We start from the raw sequence: 9,513 nt of genomic DNA on the forward strand, positions 1-9,513 counted from the left end.
TAGCTTGTAGAACATGAATAATATGTAAGCAACAAAGGGATCTATGGTTATTCTGAGTTTACGACACTAAAGGAGGTAACCATAGTAATTACAACAATTTTTACCTTAAGTGTAGACAAGTTATTAGGGTCTAAAAGTCATTCCCTCCTTTAACAAACCGCTCCTACAGGTAGCATCATAGTTTCATGAGGATGAGTAAAGTTCAAATAGTGAGGAAGGGCGCTCAATCTCTATAAAACAGGAAGTTGCCATACATGAGAAGGAAAAACAATTGACTTTGCTTTTTGGTACTCTCTGACAGCAAGATCATATTCTCCTTTTCTAATGTTCCCACGAATTGCACTTGGTAGGTTAAATAGTGTTCGGAATCTTTGAAGCATTCCCTGAACAGATCTGATCTTTTCAGCTTGGGCCTGTACCAGAAGTTAAGAATTTAGTGCACTCAATAAGGAAACTTGAAGCAATAGCAATAGTTCTAGAGACGCGTTAGTGTATATACCTGCCTCTCAAATAGAGGCTCAAATGCACGATTTGCCACACCACTAATTTTTAGTGTCACTGAATACAAGTGAGCAGTACCTGCACCTTCAGGATCTTCCTCTATCTGTCTCAATTTTGACAGAAATTTTTTTTGTGTTACATGGGGATGCAAAACATTGTCCATGAACTCAGGATCATGAACATTTATTTGCAATATGGATGTATCTAACAACTACACAAATACCATCTATTGTAGTTTTGCACGAGACAAAACAATCGAAGTTCTCCTTGACTAATAGTTTTTTCTGTTGTGTTCTCCCTTTGAGATCAGTTTTCAAGGTGAGAGCACCAGCCTCTAAGTCAGCAGCGCTCGTGTCTTTGTGGACCCACAAAAGGAAAACTTTGGGATCAAAATTTGGAGATGAATAGATAACTTTGTCTGCAAAAGTGCAAAAAATAGACCTCTTAATAAGCATGAATCAAATGCAAGAAGAATTCCTGTAAAATCATCAAACCTACCTCGCATATTGGGGTCCAAATCTTGAGACTTCTCCCTTGAAATTGGAGAACTTACTGAAGCATCAGTGATCAACCGCACGGATTTATCCTCAAAGCATTGACTCATGTCGGGTGGACTGACCACAAGGAAGGCATAAGCCATCAGCTCAACTGACCATCCTGTGACCCACAAAGGGAAACTTTCAGATCTGTAAATGGTTATCAGATCCACTTTTGTCAATACAACTACGCAAATCTGATAATATCAGAAATATACATTGTAAAATCATCACATGGAATTCAAATAAACAGAGAATGATGTACATGATGCTGAGCTGATAATAGGTTCAGTTTCCCCAAACAAAATTAGATGGCATAAGCTGGCTTATTCTGGTAAAAGAACTAGTTTCTGTTTCAATAAAATGCATTTTTACATCTACTATGTAATCATGATTTTCGTAATCTATTCTCATTACTATATTTTTGTATTCTATTCTGAATACTATGTCGAAGTAACAATAAGAAATCAGTGATGTTTCAGGACTGTTCTAATCCAACAAATGGTCATTTAGCGTGATTACAATATAGAAAACGAAAAAAACAGTTCAGGAAATATGTTTTATATTGGTAGAAATGATATTATCATGTTCCATATGAAGAGGGTAAAATATCACTTGATGAATATAATGAGAACTTACTGAGTGGAAAGAAATGTAGCAATTACTGGCTGAAAAAGTGCAGCAAGGGACCAAATGGCTATTCAATCAGGAAAACACAGAAAATTTAAGCTAGTATATGATAAGACCGATTGGAAGATCAATAACAATGTGGTGTTTTGGAGCTTTGTGATATAGTGAAGAGTTTTTTAAGAACATATAAGCGTACTTGTATGGAGGGTGGCTGGGAGAGCGGAGGGCACTGGCAGGCGACTGCGCTGCCGCTGCCTACAGCTACTGGGGCTGGGTGCCGGGAAAGTCGGGTGGGGACTGTTGCCTGCTATAGCTGCCGGGGCCAGGCCGTGGCTGGCTGCTGCGGTCGCACGAGAGGAGAGCCCACTCTTGAGTGCCTATGTTTAGTCACCTGTTTTGCCGAGCTGCTCAGTAATCTTCATAACATTTTTCCATATGATCATGATGAAATCTGACAAGTAACAAAAAAACAAGTCAGGCGAAAAACCATGACATTGCATAACATTTTTGCATACTTCAAATTTGTTGGCATGCAACATGGCATGACATTGACAATGTCCTTCTGGTCAATATCCTTGTTTTTGTGCTCATTGCCAAAAAAAGAAGACCACATAAAAGGAATGAGACATCAAAGCCATTCCATTATCGGAAGATCTCCTGCTATTACTCGCACTGTGAAGAAAGCTCCAAACATTAGAAATGCGACAGTGTGATCTTCTCGAAAGAGATGAGCAGTACAACTGCAAAAGAAAAGAAAGAAAACATCATACAATATCCCATTAATAACTAATGTTGAGCTAATAATAAAAAAGCTTACCAATTGAGTTCCCTGATTAGGGAAAAACAAATTTGATATGGTGATACATAGAAACTCCAAAGAATTATGGCATTTCCCAACAAATGCACAACCTAACTAATACATACAAAAGACGATTGCTGGTACAATTAATTCAATACTCCTAGAAATACACAATTCAAGTGTGCCTCATAACAAAAGGAATAAAATGTGAAGGAAATAGGAGTCTGCATGAAAGCTTAGATAAAGAGCAGTATCAGTGCCTAACCATATCTTGACATCATCGCATATAACAAAATTATCAGAGTTTATATCTGGTGGGTAACAAGATCAATGAGGTAGGTGGTCTTCACGGGCTTCTGAAGTTGCATCTGATGAAAAGGTGAAGTCAGAGCTTGGTACCGAGATTAGTAGAGAACATATCGGTCACAACTTTCCCCCACAACAACATCACGCAGCCTGTGGCATATCCGATTCCCCTGCAGAAAGAAATGCAGAGACGATGAAAAAAATATTAGATGATCAAGGAATGAAGTAATCCCCAATATTGTAGTAGTACCTCGCAGCAATGTCCTAAAGGCGAACATCTGCCAAGAAAACACTACTTCAACTTGATTCCCGTGCGTTGCAAAGAGAATCTGAACACACCTGACGTACATATTACTTGTAAATTGGGGGGAACCGAAACATGTTTCTGTTGACCCTTAAATAGCATGGTCAAATAAAAATTTCAAGTATAGTGTTTAACACGGCTAGATACAAAGTTCGTTGAGCCTAACCATTTTTCCATTTCTAGAACACATCTCAGTTCTAGGTCGAGTCGTAGGCCTTGTTTTTTTCTATAAAAAAGTGAGATTTGGAGAAAGGTGTAACACGGTTAGGGCATGTTTGGGGCAGCAAGAAGAATGAACAGTTAAGAGAGAAAAGGAAACAGACAGAAAGGATGAAGAAAATCACACAAAAAGTATGGGGTTAGACTCTGAATTTCTTGTCTGAAACTCTGAATCAATGCATGTGCCAAACTTTTATGCGTTGCTGCTGTCGTATTGCTTAATGTCCCTGAGTTCCGATAGACTCTGAATTTCTTGTCTGAAACTCTGAATCAATGCATGTGCCAAACTTTTATGCGTTGCTGCTGTCGTAATGCATAATGTCCCTGAGTTCCGATGTAGCACACCCCCCCCCGCCGCAAACAAAAGTTGGGTGTATTTGCGATGTGATTGACAGACAAGATCGTGATAGATCCAGCAATTCCGATGCACAGACAGACAGTAGAAAAAGAGGGACGACGAGTGGGCAAAAGAATTTGAATGGGCTCATCAGATCCAGACCATCATACCATAAAACAAATGGAGCAAACAAAACTTGCCATAATTGGCAAGGGATTATGTAAAGAACACGAGAACATTCAGATTCTTCGGACTCCACGAATTCGCCATCTACACAGAGGAGAGAGGACACAGGAATGGGATACCAGACCGACGACCGCTTGTCCGCCTTGACCAACCGGGAAGGAAGTAGAGACGCTTCCCCCACAATTAATTGATCAGCAATTTCTAGAGCTGAAACATAAATCGCACTCGATCAGTATCTAAATTTCACTTGATGAACCTTAATCGCACTCAGTATCCCACATACTTGCGCTCGAACTCGTGGAGGAGGCGGCACCCGGCGCAGGCGGTCCAGAAGGTCCCAGGGGCAGGGGCGGTGGGCGCCTCGTAGGCCTCGGTGGCGCGGCCGAGTGCCTCCTCGGCGGCGGCGGCGACGAAGGGGTAGGCGGCTGCGGTGGCGGCGTCGAGGCCGACGCGGAGGGACTTGACGAGCGACTTGAAGTGGCGGCGGAGCTCGGAGGTGGAGAGCGGCGAGGCGTCGGGGTCGTCGGGCTCGGGCAGCAGCAGCACGGCGTGGTGGGAGGAGGCGTCGGCGAGGAGCACGTTGGCGGCGGTGGCCACCACCGGGGCGCGCGGGGAGATCGGGTACAGGCGGGCAGCGCGGAGGGTGTGCCTGCGCGCGGCTCGGAGCCTGCCCGCGGAGAGCTCCGACTCGGCCAGCGCCAGGAGGTGGTCGGCCTCCGCCGCGGAGTCGGGCCCCGATGGCACGGTGGCGATGGGTTCGCCGGCCATATGTGGGGAAGGGGACTGGGAAGGCGGGACTCTTCAATGGATAGTGGACGCCGATGATGGGGCGAGGAGAGTGGATCGCGCCTTCCATGTTGAGCTGGGGCTCGGTCGCACCTTCCACGGCCTTCCATGGGGAGCCAGGCTAGGGGCATCGTGGTGGGGCGAGAGACCGTTGATTGCGGGAGGCCATGGAGAGTAGACCGCTCCTTCCCTGGAGAGTTGGGTGCAGAGGTCGCACCTTCCATGGAGAGCCGAGGCTAGGTCGGCATGGTAAGGCGAGGACGCGTTGATTGCGGGAGGAGACTACGGAAGGATGCAGCGAGAGAGACGTCGCGTGAGGGGCGGATCGGCGTAGGGAGGCGGGGATCTCGGGAACCTTCCAAGCTCGGATAGATGGCAGAACCGTGCACCGTTGGTGTTGTGGACGTCTACACTAAGGACTTAAGTAGTAGTAGAGATTAACCTGATGTTGAAGCCTTCCTAAAACTGTGTCTTTGCAAGAAAGGCTAGGTCACTTTTGATCAGTAGACTTTTATTTGCACGCACAGAAAGGCCTCATCACTTTTGGTCATAAGACTTTTATGTACATATTAACCTGACGTTGAGGCCTTCCTAAAACTGTGTGGATGCAAGAAAAAACTAAGTCACTTTTGGTCAGTAGACTTTTATGTATATATGACTTTACTGTTGGAGCTTTTCTAGAACTATGCTTGCCTATATAAACCCTGCAGATACACTATTACCGGACACTCAAGTATACTAGTTTAATGCAACTTGCTATTTATTGTAATCTAAATTTGTATTACTGCTGCTATTGTGCTATTGGTATAAAAAAACACGCGTGCAGGCGCGCGCGTAACGCACTAGTAAGAAAACAACGGCGCAGGCACATCTCTCCCTGGACTCCAGTCGGCCGTTCAACACGCAAATGCCAGAATATCTGTGTTCAAGGAAAGTGTGGCCACCACCATGTATAGGCGTCGACGGTGGACCATTGACCCGTTCAGAACAGAACGCATGTGCCAAATGAGACCTGTATTATTGCCCCTCTGAAAGATTGGGTCCTGAAAAGGATTGGCACCACCACACAGACACACCAATAATGGGAGCGAGGAGTAGTAGCACTTGGACGCAGCACCTCCTGCTGCTGTTCTTCCTCGTCCTCGGCGTCGCTACCAACAGCAGCCATTCTTCCACCATCAACATCACCAACCGATGCTCCTACACAGTGTGGCCGGCCGCCACACCAGTGGGCGGCGGCATGCAGCTGGAGCCTGGGAAGACCTGGGTGCTTCAAGTGCCTGGCAACACGCAAAGTGGCCGCGTGTGGGCGCGCACGGGCTGTTCGTTCGACGGCCCCGGAAAGAAATCCTGCCAGACGGGTGACTGCGGCGGCGTGCTGGCATGCACTACCAGCGGCCAACCGCCGATGACGATGGCAGAGTTCACCCTGAGTGACTCCAACAACATGGACGACTACTTCGACATCACCGTCGTCGACGGCTTTAACTTGCCCATGGACTTTCTGCCGGTGCCGTCGTCCAAGGGGTCGTCGGGGTGCAGCAGGGGTCCACGCTGCGCCGCCGACATCACGTCGCAGTGCCCCGATGAGCTCAAGGTGCCAGGGGGTTGCCGCAGCGCGTGCAACGGATCTTCCTGCGACGCCAGCACGGTAAACAGCAACACGGTTTTCTACGCTCGGATGTGCCCCGACGCCTATACCTACGCCACTGATAATGGTCCCGTTACATATTCGTGTCCGTCAGGAACAGATTACCAGATCATTTTCTGTCCCCCCGTCGATCTTGTGTCATTGTCTCCACCTCCAACTTCACCATTGTCTCCGCCTCCAACTTCACCTACTGCAACAAATGGAACAAGCAGCATCACATCCTCATCAAAATCCAAGAGGCCAAGAATATTTGGTTATGTTCTAGGTGGTTCAATAGGTGGCTTCATTTTGATCGCATCCTTGGTCTTTTTCTTCGTCCTGCATAGACGACGATTGCATCGACGCCAAGAGATGCAGGAAGAGGAGGAAGCAGAGTTTGGGAGGCTACCAGGGATGCCCAGACGGTTCACATTTGAGCAGCTACAGGAAGCAACTGATCAGTTCAGAGAGAAGCTGGGGGAAGGAGGATTCGGCTCCGTTTTCAAAGGACGTTTTGGTGAGCAAGCAATTGCGGTGAAACGCTTGGATAGAGCTGGTCAGGGAAAGAGGGAATTTCTGGCGGAGGTCCAGACCATCGGTAGCATTCACCATATCAATCTGGTGAGGGTAATCGGTTTCTGCGCAGAGAAAACTCACAGGCTCTTGGTTTATGAGTACATGCCCAATGGATCCCTGGACCAGTGGATCTTTTGCCGGCAGGGGCAGGGCGATGACGACGCTCCTCGCCTGCATTGGCAAACGCGACACAAGATTATTGCTCATGTAGCAAAGGGCCTCGCCTATCTTCACGAGGAGTGCATGAAGAGAGTTGCTCACTTGGACGTGAAACCACAGAACATCCTCTTAGATGACAACTTCGACGCTAAGCTCTCTGATTTTGGACTCTGCAAGCTCATCGACCGGGATAAGAGCCAAGTGGTTACTAGAATGAGAGGCACGCCTGGATATCTAGCTCCAGAATGGTTGACGTCGCACATCACTGAAAAGGCTGATGTATATAGCTTTGGCGTGGTTGTGATGGAGATCATCAGTGGAAGGAAGAACCTGGACACTTCTCGGTCTGAAAAGAGCTTTCACCTTATTACCTTGCTAGAGGAGAAGTTGAGGAGTGATCGCTTGGTAGATTTGATTGATATGTGCATTACTAGTGACAGTCAGGCACAGGAGCAAGAAGCAATTCAGATGATGAAGCTCGCAATGTGGTGTTTGCAGATTGATTGCAAACGAAGGCCCAAAATGTCCGAGGTCGTAAAAGTCTTGGAAGGCTCTATCAGTGTCGAAACTGACATAGATCATAACTTTGTCGTGACAAATCCACCAAGCTTTAGCGCTCCTAGAATTGTGGTCATGTCAGCTCCACCTCTAGCTTCAGAAGTGTCAGGCCCAAGGTGAAATTCCTTGAGGCAGTTTATTTGTGTAGAGAATTTAGCAGTCCTCTCTAAAACAATATGTTCAGTGATTGGAATTGTGGATATCACACCATTGTAAATTGTCTCTAGTGTACAACAGAAATTATGTTGCTCATTCTTATATAGAAAACCAATAGCATGTCCTAAAATGGTATATGAAGCAACTGAAAGAAATGCACAAACATGAAAGCCGTAGGATTGTAAGAGATAAGGACAGATAATCAGTGGGTTGGATGACTGTGGAAGATTAAAAATAATTATAACACCTTCTATTTGCAAAACCAAATTAATTAACACATATTAAAACAAGTTCAGTAAGAGAACTGAAGCCATTTCCTGCTGGAAAGAAAAGAAACTGAAGCCTTTTTTTTTGGTTGAGTTATTTTCTCTAGAGAGAAAGCGACACAGATATCTCGGACGCTGTCCACTAACCGTAGCACGGCAGACACGCAAATTCCAGCAGAGCTGCGTTCCAAGAAAGTTCCCACCAAGTTAGGCATGGACGGTGGACCATTATATTGACATTTTTTAAAACGCCAAAAACAAGCTCTATTGTTGAAAGATTTTGATCTGAACCATCTCACAGAGACACAGACACACCAATAATGGGAGCGAGTAGTAGCACTTGGACTCTCACCACCTACTGCTGTTGTTATAATCGCCCCCTGGTGATCCCGTGACCGACGCCCCTCTAGAAAATGCTCCTCCATGACACATTGTAATCTTGGAAAATAGAACGAAGGTTTGGGTAAGCAGGGAGGTGCTTCCTCCTTTGATAAGTGTACTTGCCATTTAATTTGAATCTGAGATCTGGAACTGCTTTGTTGTGTTTTGTGACGAGTTACGGGAAAAGGAGCTTAGTGTTTGTCCCTGTATTTTGCTTTGTTTCTTTTGATGGGATTTTGCATGCATCCTTTTTTGCGTATAAGTGTATGTGTGTGTATGAGGCATCGGCTAAACCACTTCTCGATGTGAGCCATATCCTTGTTGGTAGGGTATAGTATGCACTCTTTGTTTGTAAGCGTGAGCATGTAATACCGACTTAAGTCGATCCCACCTTAAGCCGATTGCTCCGTTAGAAGTGTACATCATGCACCCTTCGTTTATAATCGTGAGCATGTGACACCGACTTAAGTCGATCCCGACTTGAGCCGATGGTTCCGTTAATAGGGTATAGTTTACACCCTTTGTTTTGTAAGCGTGAGCATGCGACACGGACTTAAGTCAATCCCGACTTAAGCCGATTGCTCTGTAAGTAGCATACGAGAGTATATTTGTATCTGGAGAGAAAGTTGAAGCTTTATTGATAATGAAGTCGCAAAATTACAAGTGGTAGCTTACGATCTAGAGTCCATGGTGCTACTATGGATAAATCTTACTGAGGTGCTCAATGTTCCAAGAGTTCCCTATCGGAGTACCATCCATCTGAGTGAGTCGATATGACCCGGGCTCAATTACTTCTACGATTATAAAAGGTCCGTCCCATGGTGGTGATAGCTTGTGCCATCCTTCTCCTGATTGTATGTGGCGGAGCACTAGGTCTCCTACTGAGAATGCTCGGTGACGTACATCCTTGTCATGGTAACGCCTCAAGGTCTGCTGATATCGGGCCAACTAAATAACAACATTTAATTGCTCCTCTTCTAGTACATCAATTTATTCAAGTCGGGTTGCTTCTGCCTCTGCGATACTTCTGAAGGCCAATCGGGTGCCCCATAGGTTAGATCTGCTCGCAATACTACTTCCTACCCATACACCATAAAGAAAGGAGTATTTCCATACAAAGCTCGACTGGGCTAGGTTCGCAAACTCTAGACTATGTGGGGCAGTTCTCTGATCCATTTTCCCA

At 45.9% G+C, this 9,513-nt stretch overlaps 1 protein-coding gene, 1 long non-coding RNA gene and 1 pseudogene across 2 annotated transcripts; 1 reads left to right on the forward strand and 2 right to left on the reverse strand.

Annotated features, from left to right (window-relative positions):
• Nucleotides 1-254: 254 nt before the first annotated feature.
• On the reverse strand, nucleotides 255-1,095 carry LOC103654590 (uncharacterized). Its single transcript, XR_002268885.2, has 3 exons — nucleotides 1,000-1,095; nucleotides 500-919; nucleotides 255-413 (listed from the first exon to the last, which is right to left on the reverse strand). It is a non-coding gene; the product is annotated as an uncharacterized lncRNA (long non-coding RNA).
• Nucleotides 1,096-4,068: 2,973 nt separating this feature from the next.
• LOC103654592 (uncharacterized) lies at nucleotides 4,069-4,848 on the reverse strand (annotated as a pseudogene).
• Nucleotides 4,849-5,692: 844 nt separating this feature from the next.
• On the forward strand, nucleotides 5,693-7,809 carry LOC100273591 (putative D-mannose binding lectin receptor-like protein kinase family protein). Its single transcript, NM_001148008.1, has 2 exons — nucleotides 5,693-6,255; nucleotides 6,350-7,809. The coding sequence occupies exon 2, from the start codon at nucleotides 6,607-6,609 to the stop codon at nucleotides 7,645-7,647; it is 1,041 nt and encodes a 346-aa protein (NP_001141480.1). The 5' UTR covers nucleotides 5,693-6,255; nucleotides 6,350-6,606; the 3' UTR covers nucleotides 7,648-7,809.
• The last annotated feature ends 1,704 nt before the right edge of the window (nucleotides 7,810-9,513 follow it).

Source organism: Zea mays, chromosome 4, assembly GCF_902167145.1.
Source record: "Zea mays cultivar B73 chromosome 4, Zm-B73-REFERENCE-NAM-5.0, whole genome shotgun sequence".
Lineage (NCBI taxonomy): Eukaryota > Viridiplantae > Streptophyta > Magnoliopsida > Poales > Poaceae > Zea > Zea mays.